Raw genomic sequence first — 17,172 nt, 5'->3', positions numbered from 1 at the left:
TGAGGTTTTCACTCCCACCCTTTGCATAATAGCACCAAGAGTATATTCACCCTGGGATATGTGGCTCTTCCATCTTTCATACTTTAAATGTGTGGTAATTCTTCAAGACTTGTCTCTCATCCTCCCTCCTTATCCCAGCTGAAACACAGATCTCAAACAGTAAGAGGAAAAAATGCAACCACCACTGCACTCCCAAAATGCAACTTCCTAAACTCTACTGTTTCTGCTGTAAATAAATGATGCTGCAAAGTTATTCAAATGTCATTTGTCACAAGGTCCCATTCCTTTTGAAATGTTTTTCCTCTTTGGAATTACAGTCAAAAGAATCTTATGGTTTCAGAGCATTTTGTTTTCTTGGTTCCTGAGATGTACTCATACCCAAGCCATTATATGTGATCATTATTTCCTAACATTTTGAAACATTCATGAAAAGCTAGAAAATCACTAATTCCAAGGCTCAAGACACTTAAAGTCAAATTCCATTAGTAATAAATAAGCACCTAGCTTTGAAGTGCCTGATGCTATACAGCATGACAAAGGTCTGATCTGTATATCCTACGGAAGAAGTGCTCAGTCCAGGCTGGAGAATTCCCTAACACACTTATATTCAAAGGCAATCACAATATTCCACTTAGCACTAAAATCCAAAAGGCAAACAGCCTGTCAAGTCATCCTGTCAGCATTCAGAGGCACTCGAATAAGAACTTAGGATTCAGTGTCCAATTAAAATATTCTAGCTTCCGTTCTTCTTTAAAATAATGTGAGAAACACAGAGGTTGTTTTATGTGCCTTCTATGCATTTGTTTTAGTTCAGTATTGAGTGTGTTAACAAGATACTACAGATTGAAAACCAAAGTCAGGCATCTCTTAAGTTTATTGGGAAATTCTTAATTGGGAGAGAAAGATCACAGACTTAAACAATTGGAAAAAATAAAAGAACAACTGATTGCAAATTATTACAAAAGTAATTTCTGAAATGTTTATTTTTGAGCCACTGCAAAAACAAAATTTTAGTGCATCCTGAAGTTCATATTTTGGTAAATGAACATATTAAATTACTGAAAAAGCAAAAGAAAAAAGTTACTGTTATACAAGATCTTAACGGAATAATTCAGCACAGTCAAATAAACAGCTGTAATTATTCAAAGCTGCTTTTGCTCTACAGCTGGTATATTAAACAAGAATGTGAATTGTTACTATTAACACTGCACAAGTAACAAAAGGTAGCAAATCCAGCAATATTAAAACCTGTATTAAATAGTGTTCAAACATTACAACAAAAAACAAAACAATGAGCTTCTAGACCTATGATTCTACCCCTGTGAGAGGAATGTACACGGATGGTAGAAAAAAAATAAATAAATAAAGTGACAAGTGTGACCAACACTGCGTCTGCATCTCCAGAGCAGGAATACGGTGAGTGAGTCAACGTATGCAGGGCCTCAAACAAGAGTGAGAAAAAAAGCATTTCACTTGAGCACAGCTTCATAATTCCCACGGAAGCTCTACTTCTCTTGTGCTGGTGACGGGTGGACGGAGTTTGAAATGGAAAGGATTTTCCCTACACCCTGAATATGGATGCATTATTATTTTTCTTAATTCTATGGAAAGTTTCTCTTGAAAAAACAAAATTTAAAGCAACAGACTGATGGGAAATTGATCATTTTAATTGTGAGAGAGTAGTATTTACTACTGAGAGTCTAGACCCTAGTGATGAGTTAAGGTTAAACACTGCATCTGGGGAATGTGCATCTATCAAAACCACATGGGTAAACCATCTTTTACTTTATAACTGGTGCATTTAATAAGTAACTAATTTCTCCTACCAGCAAAATAAAACCTTTAATTAAGCAAAATGAAAGTATTGAGTTGAATTAATTCATATCAAATATCTAAAAGGGTAAATAGAATGGCTGTCAAACTATGAAGATGTTATCACATATATTCACTGAGTAAATGTTCTCAAAGATTTTAAAACTCCATTAAACCATTAAACTGTGTTAAACCATCCCAGAAATACTGTAATTTTCTTCTGTGATTTATAAATGAATCATTCCTTTTGTGAAAATCAGGAAATAAATCAAAATCAAAATGAGTTAATACCCCAAATATAAATGGAATTTTAAACTTGGCTTGGAAAAAGAAGTTCCGTCTGAAACAATGTTCTAAAAACCCCATCCAAGGCCTCCTTCACTTTTTTTTCACAGTTCTCCAATGGTTCTGAAACTGATAAAACAGAAAATTCAACCCAAAGCACATCACAACTTTAACAGTTCTGAATAAGACATGATATTTCATAAAGGCCAAAGTATGCAGAATAGCAATATTACAGTATCATAATAAAATTACATCAAATAGATTTTTAACAAAATAAGACAGAGTCTTCCTCAACAAACAGATCTGTTCTGAAGGCTAAGCAACCAAATAGATTCTACATCTTTGGAAAAATCACAAAGTGCCTTTAAACAAAGTAAGTTTAGACTGTTCTTGATTAAAAGATACTGTTCTAAACTCCAATGTTCTCTCTATATATAAGGAAGCTTAACTCCCACTTCTTTTCACATTTGCCAACGTTTAACATTTTCTCTACATCCCTGCACTGAACCGCTGTGTGTGGAGCTCCACTGTGATCAGTACTATACATGCTAGCGTCCAAGGACTGGTCTGTTGGGCCACAGTGGCTGAATAGGGAACTCGGAATCCAGCACAGCTCCAGAAAACGAACAAAAACAAAGACAGGAGGAAAACCTTACCATACAGGAAATCAACATTTTCAAGTACAGAGTTTTACAGAACTAACATATTGTCACTTTAGCTTAAAAGAAATTCAGAACTCAGTTTTGCTGTTAATAACACCCGTACATACACTGAAAATACCAAATACAATTTGATAGCTATACACTTGTAAAAATTCAACCTAAGCTTAATAATCAATTAATCTATGTTAAAACAACCTGCTTCCTAACAATTAAGAACCTAGTCCAGTGCTGCTGCAGATCAAATTCTAAGAAGCTAAAGACAGAATCAATTCTGCTTACATACATTTTCTACATCTCTCCAACCTTAAAAAACACCCAAGAAACTTTTGCAAAATTTATCTTTAAGGCCTGCTCAATTTCTTCATCTTAAATTGGGAAAAATAGAAGCTTCTGTAAGTGTAACCTCAAAACACTCAAAGAGATTTTGGCATTTTTCTTAAGAAGCAATGATTTCCCTGCCATAACTGTAATTCAAATCAATGCAAGTGCCCTGTTCCTTGTCCCCTGGCAGGTGCTACTGTCCTCGATACTTCGTGCAGCTTCCAGAAGAGTCAGTTCTCAGGAAAAAAAGTGAGAGCAAAACCAAAAGCCTCCAACAAAAAATGATTTCCTCATTTAAAAATCTGCTAATGGAAGAATCAAAAATTCACACGCATATACCCTCATACAAAACACAATCCTGGTCCTCTATTCAAGTCAACTCGCAGTTACTAAAGACGAGTGGAACAAAATGCAGAGCCCAGAAAGACTGTATCAGAGGACTTTACAAAACAGTACAGATACATTTTACTGGGGAAGGGGTTGGTGGGAAGGTCCCGATTTTTCTAGAAAAAGCTAAAGTGGAGTTTTAATTTAAAAATCCTTACTAAAGGATTTTTTCAAAATCCCAACAGAGAAAACAATTATTGGGCTTCTCTAAATACATTTCCAAATGAACATTAAGGTTTAAAATTTCAATATGTTTTGCACCTTTATTTTCATTTAAAGAATAAGTTGGGGACTCAAAATAGTCAAAAAAGAAAAATTCTTACTGCACAATCTTTATAGACATTTTATTTTAAAGCACCTTTTTAATGTTAACAGTGGGTTTGTAACCAGAAAAGAGTAAAATAAAAGAGGGTACCCACCACTAGCAAGGTTAAAGTTCTCCTTTACAATACACACACACATACACACACACACTCTCTCTCACTCACTCACTCACTCTCATGCCAGAACAACTGGTAACATTAGCAAATAAGATCATTTAATGAAAGGCTGGGGAAACTATCATTTATAGTATTTATAGAAACCTAAACTACTGTTTATAAGAAATTAAATAACTTGGGGGATTCAAAAAATACCAATAGCTGAACCATGAAAATAAAACTGACCCTTAAAAATAGAAAAAGATGTCAGAAAAATAAATTAGCCTCAATGCTGTTTTTTTGATGTCAGATTTGTTATTAACAGGAAACCGTTTGCTTGAAAAGGAGCAAAATTATAACTCTTTATCCCTGGAACCCCCCTTCAGCCACCTCAGTGCAATTTCTAGCAGCACTATTTGGATGCGAAAAGAACGCCATCAGTCAATGTTCCTGAAAGCCTCATAGTCAGACCTTTCTTCAAATACACGTTCTTAGGGTCTTACTACACACACTGCACATGTGTACAGAAGAATAAGTAAAGCTAATATTTGACAGATGAGGAGAGTATGAACTATATACACCATATGATGACACAACACACTTAACAGCTATTTACTTTCCCCCCAATTCACTTTAAATGTTAAGATTCACTACTCAAATTTTACCCTATGCGTCTTTATCTGTTTCTTCCTCTCCCAAAACAAATAATAAAATACACTGGTTTGGAGTTTGTTCTATGCATTTTCCAAGAGCCAGTCAAACAGGGACTTGCATCTCTCCTCACTGGACGTCTTCTCCATCACCTCATAGTATTTAAGCACAGCCTGCAGGAGGTCTCCCACTTTCCAGCCTTTTTCCTGTAGCCGTTTTGAAAGCTAGTAAAAAAGGAAGATAAGCCAAACAGTAACCGAAAGCAATTTTTTAACAATAAAGTTTTCATTTGTATTTATAACCCTGGATGAAACTGCTGTTTGCAGCAAAATACTGTTTCCCAGTTATAACAAGGTATTCTCCCCTAAACCACCACTCTTTACACAAATTAAACATTTTTCCTTCCTGGCTTTTATAAATACTCTCCTCCACAGAGTGACACTTTGGGATTGCGGGAGCCAGAACCCCACAAACCTCACCCACCATAGTGTCTGTGTGGGCGTGGAGAGACTCCATCTCTACAGGAAACTCTGAACTGAACTAAATACATCTGCCACACCCTCAACCGGCAACATAAAATAACAAAGACAATGTCAAGCTTAATAAAAGGATGTGGATTTTCCTTCCACAACGTATAGTGTGGCTTTCTCCCCTGGAATACGCACTCCAGGCTCAACAAAAACATATAAGAAATGTTCATATTTCAGAAAAAAGTAAATAAATATTAAATACTGTGGCAATCATTTTGTAGTATGTACAAATATCATTATGTTGTTCACCTGAAACTAATATGGTATTATGTATCAATTATACCTTTTTTTAAGTATAAAAATACAGGTTTAAATAAACTATCATCACCAATCTGAACATGTCTTCAACTCAGATTTTTTCCTATTTAGTTCTATAAAAACTGTTTGTAATATAAATATGCTTAACCTTTTCAAAAATAGTTTTACTGTGATATAATTCACATACCACACAATTCACCCATTTAAAATAGACCAGCCAATGGTTTTTAGTGTATTCACAGAGTTGAATGCAACATCACCACAAACAACATTAGGATACCTTTATTACCAAAGAAAAGTCTACCTGTTAATCACTGCCCATTCCTCCCAACCCCGTCAACTCGAGGCAATCACTAAGCTACTTTCAGTTTACAGATCTGCCTATTTTGGCCATTTCATTTTAATGGAATCACAAAATATATGGCCTTCTGTGACCTGGCTCCTTTCACTTAGCATAAGGACTTCAAGGGTCCTCCACCTCCAGGGCGTAGCATGTCTCTACTTCATTCCTTTTTACTGACAACCAATATTCCACTGCATGGACAGACCACGTTTTATTCATCAGTTAATGGACATTTAGGATGTTTCCACTTTTGGCCTATTATGAATAACACTGCCTTGGACATATGTTTTCATTCCTCTTGGGTACAGACCTAGGTGGAGAATTGCTGGGTTATATAATAATGCTGTGTTTGACTTTTTGAGGAACTGCAAGAATGTTTTCTTAGGTTATGTGGGGATGCAGTTCCCTTACCTCAGCACCATTACACTCAGCTCTGCCTAAGGCCTTCCTTAGCCCTCAATTTATCCAAGACTAAACGACTTGAAAACGCTTGCTTCTATAGTCAGTTCTAATACTTTCCCTACCTATTCTTTCCCCTTGACAATTCATTTCCTGAACATCCCCTTTCTGTCTTATTTCCTCCCTCTGCCTCTAAACAGAAATCTATGCTGGAAAAATTCAAGAAGTCTAAATAAAAACAACAAAATACAAAAAACAATTTTTTTGTATCTTTTTCACATACTTCTTTCAATAATATTTTTGTAAATTCTGAACCAGAAATCAAGACAATTCCTTTTCTGTCATTATTAATCATTTTATACTGGTTATTCTTTGAACTATTCTACATTATACAGTAAGAGTAAATGAAAGTTCTGATAAAGAAAAGTCCTAGACAAAAACCTTAAGGCTGCAAACTAAAAATTCTGGCTAATAACATAACTGGTACACAGTAAATTATCAATAAAAATATTTTATTAATGCACCTAAACTGAATGCTTTAGTATTAGAACCCTACTAAATGCTCAAAGTGAACTACTGTCCCTTATTAAATGTTTATAAACTTTTTACTGGCTTTTGCTTATGCTAGCTTCTCATACTAATGACACTGGATTAACTGAAGAGACATACTCATTACTAGGCATAATTATGCATCAATTAAGGACAAAGAATGGACTTCCCTGGTGGCTCAGACGATAAAGCGTCTGTCTACAATGCGGGAGACCCAGGTTCAAGCCCTGCGTTGGGAAGATCTCCTAGAGAAGGAAATGACAATCCACTCCAGTACTACTGCCTGGAAAATCCCATGGACAGAGGAGCCTGGTAGGCGACAGTCTATGGGGTCGCAAAGAGTTGGACACGACTGACTTCACTTCCCAAGTACAAAGAATAACTCGATCTTTTTGCTTATTAAAGACAATCAGCTTTGAGAATTCAGGATGTGCCAGGCACTGGATTAAGCAACTTTTAACAGTGTTATATTTAATCCTCACAAATCTCTGCCAGGTAAATTCTATGCTCATTTCCACAGCCCAGATAAAAAGACTGTGACTAGTGAACCTGCCCAAGGTCACACTGCAAGAGTGCGGCAGAGCTGATATCTGAGCCCAAACACTGGACTCTAATGCCCGGGCATCTGCCCATTTGCTATCAGTGGGCATCTTATCAGATCAACTGTGACACAGAGCAGCACACACTGTGCCCTCACACCCACCCTACAAGGCAGGTACTTACTTGCATAAACTCCTTCTTTGCAGAGTCATGAAAATAAAGTTCTGCAACTTCTGCCTCAGAAGCAACAAGCCACTGAAGAATAATTCTTAGCTGGGGGTCTACTGTGCATGGCTCCATGTCAATATTTGTAATTAGCAGAGTCTTTCCATCTTGCGCCAAACCTAAAATTTAAATTTTTAAGCAATATGCAAAGAAATCCATCAATTCAATTCTCAGTACTCTGGTTTCTAAGGATATATAAGCATTTTCCATTTCTTAAGATTCCAAGGAATTTTCCAAAAAATAATCTTTTCTTAACTGCACTGTAACACCAACTAAACCATTACTTTGAAAGGGCAAAATAATGCTAAAATAAAAAAATAGGTTGATCATCTGTGACAACACAATGCAAAACTCTATTCTGAGGCACTGAATTCAACTGGCAATTCACAAATGCCATAATTTATGTCAAAATATAATCCATAGGTATAGCAAATAAAACTAAAATGCTACAATTACAATCAAAACACAAATAAATATATTAAATGGACTTTCAGAAAGCTTTCTGAACTAAGAAAAGTGAATACTTGGATCACACATATTATAGCGTAAGTGCTGACCTAAGCTCTTTAGACACACTAACTCCCTCACCCATCACAAGCACCCTAGGAGGAGGGAACCACAACCATCCCATTTTACAGGTTAGGGATCAGGGGTAGAGACAGACCAAGAGTCTCACAGCTGGGACACAGCTGAGTCAGGATATTAACATTGGCAATCCAGTTCCATGCTCTTAATCACTTCACTTTTCAGGCAAAATATGGGGGGGTGGAGGGGGGAGTCATATACAACCACTTACATCCACAAAACCAAACCAGGGACAGTGGTAGGAGATACTGTTCTCAAGTTTTGTTTTGTTTTTTTAAATAAAAACTATGTTTTCAACATAAAAAAAGATGAATCTCTGTTGACTATAAAACTAAACCAATATCCTGTGTTGAATACCGCTGCTTAGTGGTGGCTGAGCAACCAGCAGTGCTGAGGCCCGGGCCTCCCCCACAAGAGGCAGGCAGGGGGGCATGCAGGCATACACCGCACCAATTTGCACCAGTAATGGACATTTGCTGGTGAATGTCCCTGTTTTTGTTTTTTACAGTTGGCAGGGCATTTTAGACCACTACTAATTTTTAGGGTTCCTACTGACCTGTAAGATTTTTCATTTAAAAAAATTGGTTCCTGCTATTCTCTTAAAATAAATGTATTATCATTTCCTTCCTTTCCGCACTCTGATTCTCAAAAATGGGTCTGGCACACAACAGTATCATAGTCTTTGGACCATTCTATAAATTCTGCAGAGGTCATGGAGTTGAAAGGTTCTCTGTACCACTTGATTTTTCAGTTCAGGGTGTCTGGTTGCCTAAGAGTGATCTCTAAGAGAGGTCATTCAACTCTAGTGAAAAGAGAAAGAATTGACATCCTGCAACTACAAACAAAAATAAATAAATAAATAAATAAAGCTTGCTGCCTTAGGATTTCCATAATTCTGAATTGTTTTCACTCAGCAAAAAATAAAGCAAATATTCTTCCCTGGCTGGCTCAGATGGTAAAGGATCTGCCTGCAATGTGGGAAACTCGGGTTCGATCCCTGGGTTGAGAAGATCCCCAGAGGAGGGGATGGAACCCACTCCACTATTGTTGCCTGGAGAATCCCAGGGACAGAGGAGCCTAGTGTGCAACAGTTCATGGGGTTGCAAAGAGTTGGGCATGACTGAGCAACTAAGTATAAACAAACAAATACTAACAAAAACTAAAAATACTACCCAATCCCCCTGGAGAAGAAAGGCTACCCACTTCAGTATTCAAGCCTGGAGAATTCCATGGACTGTATAATCCATGCGGTCTCAAACAGTCGGACACGACTGAGTGACTTTCACTGTTACTTTCCCTTTTCACACCTACTTTATATCAGAAGTGTAACTCATCAGAAAAAAAAACTTACTTCCAGAAACCCTGTATGAAAAATGGCTACTAAGGAGTAGTTTTATAACTAAATAATAATCTTAGGTTTGAGGATTTGGACTCAAAATTGATACATGACCTTTCTAAATTAAAAAAATACAATTGGTAATAAAACTTACTGGAAACCCAGGTGGAAAGTACATTTTAAGAAATTTGTTCCTACAATTTTCTGTTTGCCTATTTCTGAAGAGATGATTAAAGAATCACTGGTTCAAAAACTAATGTCTAAATATGAATATTCTTTCATGCCACTCTATAGAAGACATTATTGGTATTTTCAGAAATAAAGGAAAATTAAGATTTTTGAAAAAAAACTCAACACCCATCTAAATATAATGAAAACTCAATTTCAAAGTGAGAAGTTTTTGAGATTCGCTTAAGACATTCTAATATATTTAATTAAGAATTACAAATCACATTCCAGAACTCTAGTATTTACACATTTGGAACCATGATCATTAACGGAAGGAATGAGTATTTTCTTCAAATATATGTGTGAGTGTAAGACTGGAATTAATGAAATGGAGAACTGGTTTAAAAATATCTTTTATTTATTGATTTTTATAAGACTGACATCAAGCACTAATTCTAGAAATAACTAGTTTGAAAGGAAAACAAACTGATGTGATAATTATAATAATTATATCTCATAACATTAAGAATTTTATATTTTAAACAAAATAATTATATGAAGAGACTTATAAACTTCTCCCTCAAATAACTGAATACTTCTTTTAATGTAGTTTGGTCTTTATACTGATGAGTATGCTTCCTTTTAGTTTAACAATCAAATAACACAAGCTGCTCAGCAAAAGATCTGACACTGGATAGATTAGTTCAAGAATACTCTGATTTGGAATATTTCTTCAATTCCTTTATTATCTGTGTAATAAGAAATGTAGACAAGAACTTCTCCTGGGTCTACTCTAATTGCAAACTTCTGTAATTTTAATAGAAAACAATTTAAAAATAAATCATTTGTCCTAATAAATAATTTCAAGTTACACTGAATAGTTTAAATGAGTAATAATGTGTTGAAGGGATCTCAAAAGACATTAATAACCAAAAGGGAAGGGGAAAAAAACACCATTATGGAATTATAAAATGATTTTTTTCTGTTATTATTAACAGTCTTCAGTATTTCCCATCTGATAGGGCTCCATATAGATTCTTATAAATGTCTTTTTTTTGGTATGTTTGTATTGTTTGAATGTTCCAAGTCTAGTAAAATGGCAAATAAATTAATGAATTTAAACAGAAAAGAATGTTTTGTCATGTAAAACCCTGATAACTCAGCAATAATACAGTGCCTATTTGATGAAAATGCACAAACATTAGACTTTCCTAAAGAACTTTATACCTTATACAAAAAACAGGCAAACACTTTAAAAAACAAACAGCCAGTTACCTTCTTCATCAGTCTGATGCTCCTCTTCTTCATCATCTGGCCCATCACTTACCAAATGAAGCAAAAGCAGTTAAAAAAAAAAAAGCTTTAATTAATAATGGTATTAAAGCCAATTCTTAAAATGTGACCAAAAAATGAATGTTACAATATGACATATGACATTTAAAAGGGGGAGAAATGACAAAAAAAAGGAAGCTTTGCTTCTCACACCATTTCATGTTAAAATCTCAAGTGCCAATGATGCCTAAAAGGAAGTTATCAGTAACAGAATTTCCACCTGACCATGATATACAGAGTGTCAAGTAATTATATAATAAAATTTAAAATAATTTAAAGCCAAAATATGCTAATTTGGTTTTAGATAACACAGCATTTGAATATCACAGAATGCCATGAATAATTATTTATTAGTGCTTCGGTTGATGCCATTTGTATATTTTTAACAGTTAAAAACACATTTTTTCCTATACTTTTCTTATAAATGGAATGAAACTATATACAGAAACAAACAAACAAAAAAAACAAAGCAACAGAAATCCTGTAGGAAGCAAGCTCTTTTTAATGAAACAGTAATTGGTAGAATGAAAAATAGCAAGCAGTGCAACACATGCATAAAAGTAACACATTTTGCAATTAGGTGTCAGTCGTATCTTAGCAGAGTTGAATTTTTTCATTAGATGTAAATTTATCAAGCAGAATCATGTGAAATATAGGAGAAAAGCAGGTTGATAAATGTTGGCACTCTAACCCACATTCTTTTAAGAATATGATATCATGCATTAGTGGTGAAAGACTCATCAGTGTTTAGATTTCTGGACTGGACCAACCTGTCTGATGTTGGAAAGGATAAATTGTCCTCACACAAATCTCCTTCTAAACCAAGACTGCTCCAGCTACTGCTGTTACCATTACTGCCAGAGGAAGAAAAGAACAGAGCTGAACTAGAAAATGAATGGTAAAAACAAGCCTGGTTTTCTTTGGAACGGCGTCCATCACTGATAACTGAGGATGTTCTGAAGCTGCCTCAGTGGGCACAGCATCCGTGGAGTTATGTGAAGACCATCGTTGCTACTATATTGAGGTGTTCGACAGCTTCAGAGATTAGGGAGTTTTCTTACTTGTCCTCAGCAGTTCATGAAAAGTATCCTAAATTTATATTTATTTTACAGATTCAGACAGTGACTTTTAGGACAGTAAATGAATGGAAGAACAAAAAAGTTTCACAAGGAAATTAATGTCACACAGTGACGGCCAGGGCAGGGAAGGAGGATGGGGAAAGGATGAGAAGGAAAACACTGAAACACAGTCCCAAAAGACTTCGTCTAACTACGGGGAGAAAACACATCTTCTGATTTTAAGATACTCATTATTATGTCAATTATCTTTATTTCATACATTATGTATAATTCAGCAGGTGGCAAATAATGTACATTTTCTTCAGAATATTGCATAGCCAAGGTCTAATCAAGCATTACACTTGACAGATCAGCCAGTCACTAACACCTCACCGATACCTTCTTACACTGCCTAATCAAAAGAAGAAAGCAACTACGTTCTACAAGTGCAGCAAAGCGACAGGACACAAAAAGCAACTGTGTTCGGAAACAAAACTAAATTCAGTTTTTCAGATTAAAATCTAAACATGCAATTTTTAAAAATTCTTATCATTAAAATAATTAGTAAGCACATTAGTTTGCAGTGATAAGCAGCTGTAGGCTAGACAATTATAAAAATATTTACACAATAGAAAATTTGGGTTCTAAAAATGAATTAACATAAAATCATCTTTTATGCATCAGTAAATGTTGATATGGTTACCGAAAAGGGGCTGATTATTTAAAAGTTCTAAAGAGTTTCCAGGCTATTTCAATAATTAACAGGTACATATTAGCACTATTCAACTGTCACAAACCATAATGCATTACATAAAAATTAAAACTGATCAGTGTCTTTTCAACATTACATTCAAACAAATATAGCCCTAGTGTAAAACCATGAAACCAGCCAGTTTTGCCTACATAGTCTGGTGACAGACAAACCAAAAACGAGAAAATATGGAAATACAGAATGGTTAGACAGCTGTGAGCCAAAGAGAGAGAAAATAAATGATCTCAAACACCATAATTTACTTCTATTAATAGAATGGTTAACTAAGCACAAAAAAAATAACAAAATTAAAAGTTTTACCCATTTCTACACTAAAGTCATGTATCTTAAGTGTGGTCTCTGAAACACCTGCTTTAAAATCATCTGAGGCACTTATCAAGCATGCAGAATCTTGGGACTGCCAATGACCCAGCAAATCTTAATCTCTAGGAGGCAAGCACACCACCAACCCCGGATGAGCCCCACTAAGTTTTTCTTTGTGCCGGAAACTTATTCACACAGTACTGTTAGTTCTTATTAATTCTATGGTCAATTAAACCACAGGTTTTTTTTTTCCTGGACAAAATGCTATCAGGTCAGGTTTTTCCCATTCAAGTAATTAATTTTCTGAACCTAAAGATATTTACTCATGTTAAACACAACTGGTTTAGCCTCAGCCTGATTTGGTCTTTCTGAACTCTGGTTCTGTTAACAGGATTACCTTTTCATCTCTGTTTTGAGTCACTCACAAATAATGAGTGTTCTACACCACTGATAAAATAATGCTAAAGAGGAAGAACCAACGGCTGACCCTGGTAGGCACTTCCCTTCTTTTCATCATACTGGACAGCATTCCATATTGAGTCATTCAACCAGCTACAGCCCTTTTATGGCCACTAGCCTCTAAGTTCTCCCATTTTAACACCAGGATTTCATAAGCAACAATGTTAACTCCACTGAAATTCTAGAAGCCTGTTTCTCAAAGTGAGAGAAGAATTTAAGTGTAAACATTCTAAAGGTATGGAGAGGAGCAAATGATAATCTGTGATATTACCCCACTTCCTACTACTAGTTTTAAAGACTGCCTTTTCTGGATTTAAATTTTGTAAAATATTGGTGGCTTGTGTCACATTTTAAAAACTATGACAATAAAAATATAAAAATATTAACACTCACTGGTTAATCCAAGCATCAAACCAAGTACTTTGAGATGATGTGTTCTAACAGCTGAAAAGCCATTTCCTTTCCTTCTGCTTCGTCATCCCCTCTTCCCTCCTCCTCCTGGTAAGGGCATTCCAAGGGCCTGTTCTGCAGAAGCTTCACAGGGTCCTTTCTACAAGTGCCCAAAACCCCTTCCTCTCCCTAGGCTCAGCTATGGTCAGTGTTTACTATTTCCAAGTATCACTTAATGTGAATAAAGATTTTGTAACATTTTATAGGTTACTCAGGAAGGCCTGTACAGCATTAGGAATAAAAGAAATAATTCTATTATAATTAATAAAATATTCTAAAACTGCTTTTAGGAACAAGGTTAACTGAGAGAATGATACACGAAGTGCCTTCTGTTATATCATACTGTATTTTTGTAATGAGTTTATGTATTTTCAGTCATTCGAGTATAACTGCTCAAGTTACAGTGATCCTGAATGGACAAATAAGGAATCCTTCCCCTAGAAAAATACTACTATAATATCAAAACAATTACAGGACCATTTTGATGCCTTTTACAGATAATTATTCTTTTTCCTGTCCTTTAAAGTGAGAAAGAAAATTTTCTCAAAGTTCATGAGAAAGCCAAGTACAGCATGAAGCATAGAAAATCAAATGTATGACATATTTTTCAATTATTGGCACAAAGAAAATTAGTCCAGCTAATTACTATATTTAATAAATGTCAAACCATTAGAAATAATGTTGGAACAAAATACACTTTGATAATAATGGTTAGGTTTACAAATTCAGAATTTTAAAATCAAATTCAGTATAAATTTGGAACTTATTTCTGAGGAGTCTGAGTACCTAAACTATGCAATTACGTTCAAAATCACAGTTACCTTTCACTTAGATGGTGAAAACTACTGCTTTCATCCTGGTGTTCATCTTCAAAACTTAAGTTGGACCAGCTTCCAGTACTGTCCTCACCAATACTGAGATGCATCTGCTGGCTACCAAGAGACTCAGCCGACTGAAAGTCTTCTGTTTCTTTTGGACTAGAAAAAACAAAGAAAATAAGTCCAAAAGCATCAGGTTCTGAGTTGTATTATTAATAGGAATATCCATTTGATGATAACGATGACAAAAACAAGAAACGGGACCTTCAGAGTTAGACCAGTGGTCAATCTAACCCTTAGTTTGGGTCTGCTAATAAAGAGACTTGGCAGGAGAGCGTATTAATTTCAAAATTAACTGAGATACCCACTGATATTCCTAACCTACTCTGTTCGTCTATTATGGGGCCATCCCAAGCACAGCACTTATTTAGATTCTCTTCAAAGCAGTTCATATTTTCAGCTGGGACACTATGACGGAGCACAAGTTCCTAAGTCTGCCACATCTGCTTTGTAAACAGTATTTTAATTTGTACCAAAAATTACCCCTTTTCTGGCTTTAAGAACAACAAAAAAAAAGTAGTTCAAGGAATTCTGGACTATCAATCGAGGCTACAGTCAGACTAGCCAAATCTCTTCAAGATTCTGAGCATGGATCATAATCCCTCTCATTTTTTTCCTCAATGAAAAAACACTTATAGTTTTATTCTATCTTCACAAGAAATTCCCTTTTCTGTTCAATTACTGTGTATGCCCCTTCTACATTTTATTCTTGACTAACAGTTTAAAGTGATGTTTTAACTTTGTGTTGAAGTAGTTGATTTACAGATATGCAGATGACACCACCCTTACGGCAGAAAGTGAAGAACTAAAAAGCCTCTTGATGAAAGTGAAAGAGGAGAGTGAAAAACCTGGCTTAAAGCTCAACATTCAGAAAACAAAGATCACGGCATCTGGTCCCATCACTTCATGGGAAATAGATGGGGAAACAGTGGAAACAGTGTCAGACTTTATTTTGGGGGGCTCCAAAATCACTGCAGATGGTAATTGCAGTCATGAAATTAAAAGACGCTTACTCCTTGGAAGGAAAGTTATGACCAACCTAGACAGCATATTCAAAAGCAGAGATGTTACTTTGCCAACAAAGGTCTCTCTAGTCAAGGCTATGGTTTTTCCAGTAGTCATGTATGATGTGAGAGCTGGACTGTGAAGAAAGCTGAGTGCCAAAGAATTGATGCTTTTGAACGGTGGTGTTGTAGAAGACTCTTGAGAGTCCCTTGGACTGCAAGCAGATCCAACCAGTCCATCCTAAAGGAGATCAATCCTGGGTGTTCTTTGGAAGGAATGATGCTAAAGCTGAAACTCCAGTACTTTGGCCACCTCATGTGAAGAGTTGACTCACTGGAAAAGACTCTGATGCTGGGAGGGGTTGGGGGCAGGAGAAGGGGACAACAGAGGATGAGATGGCTGGATGGCATCACCAATTCGATGGACGTGAGTTTGAGTGAACTCCAGGAGTTGGTGATGGACAGAGAGGCCTGGCGTGCTGCGATTCATGAGTTGGACACGACTGAGCAACTGAACTGAACTGATTTACATTATTTTATTAGTTTCAGGTGTACAACACAGTGAGTCAGTATGTTTAAGGATTATATTCCATTTAAAGTTATTAAAAAATAATGGCTTATATTTATTTCCCAATGCTATAAAATTTACCCTTGTTGCTTATTTTACACATAGTAGTTTGTGCCTCTTAACCCTATACCCCAATCTTGCCCCATATTTTCAAGCATGAAGAGGGGAAGTGTTAGTCTTCTGATCAAAATGTTCCAGTGGCTTCTCATCAATCAGAATAAGAGTCCAAACCCTTTTAACATGCATCTGGTATGATGACCTCTCATGACCTCCACTGGGCTCCTGCTCTCCCTGGCTCACCCACCTCAGCCGCACAAGCCTCTCTGCTGTTTCCCCAATACACAGTCCCACTAACCTTGGCTGGGAACTCCATTTCCCTGATTCCCACTTAGCTATTGTCTCTTCACCTTTGGCTCGCTGCTCCAATGACACTTTGTCAGAGCTGCTTCCTGCTACCTCTTCAAAACTGCACACCACCCCCAGCACTAGCTCCCTGCATCTCCCTATCTTAAGATGGCCAAGAAAAGAGGCAGTGCTTGTCACAGCACTGACAAAAGATACTAAAATATCCTGGGTTACCATGTGGCTCAATGAAATTCCTCAACTCAAGAAATTTTCTCTTTCCATGAGACTAACAAAAATAATCCTACAAACTAATAACACCAGTCAGTCCTAATGTTTTCCCAGGGAGAGAGAAGGCTAAAAGTGAACATCTGAACTAAGCTGTTAGGACCACTGAGCACAAGGCACGGCCTCTAAAACACAGAACACTGTAGGACTATCACAGAGAGCTGTCCCTTAGATGGCGGCTTATCCAGAGGAGTGGTGGCAGGAGGGGGTTAGTTAGAGAATGCCTGCTTTCTTCACGGGGCCTCCTT

The 17,172-nt window shown here is 36.2% G+C and overlaps 1 protein-coding gene across 1 annotated transcript in view; it reads right to left on the bottom strand.

The window, feature by feature from the left end:
- Window positions 1–880: 880 nt before the first annotated feature.
- The window catches only part of AKAP11 (A-kinase anchoring protein 11), a 35,815-nt gene continuing 19,523 nt past the window's right edge, over window positions 881–17,172 (bottom strand). The window contains exons 7-11 of the mRNA XM_068984275.1: window positions 14,666–14,821; window positions 11,573–11,656; window positions 10,746–10,792; window positions 7,340–7,500; window positions 881–4,761 (exon numbers count right to left, since the gene is read on the bottom strand). Coding sequence (XP_068840376.1) covers window positions 4,621–4,761; window positions 7,340–7,500; window positions 10,746–10,792; window positions 11,573–11,656; window positions 14,666–14,821 — 589 coding nt within the window. The 3' untranslated portion in view covers window positions 881–4,620. The remainder of the gene's footprint in view (window positions 4,762–7,339; window positions 7,501–10,745; window positions 10,793–11,572; window positions 11,657–14,665; window positions 14,822–17,172) is intronic.

The sequence above is a fragment of the Capricornis sumatraensis genome, chromosome 12 (assembly GCF_032405125.1).
Source record: "Capricornis sumatraensis isolate serow.1 chromosome 12, serow.2, whole genome shotgun sequence".
NCBI lineage: Eukaryota > Metazoa > Chordata > Mammalia > Artiodactyla > Bovidae > Capricornis > Capricornis sumatraensis.
The sequence above is the reverse complement of the archived record's forward strand: the minus strand, read 5'-3'. Positions and strand labels throughout refer to the sequence as shown.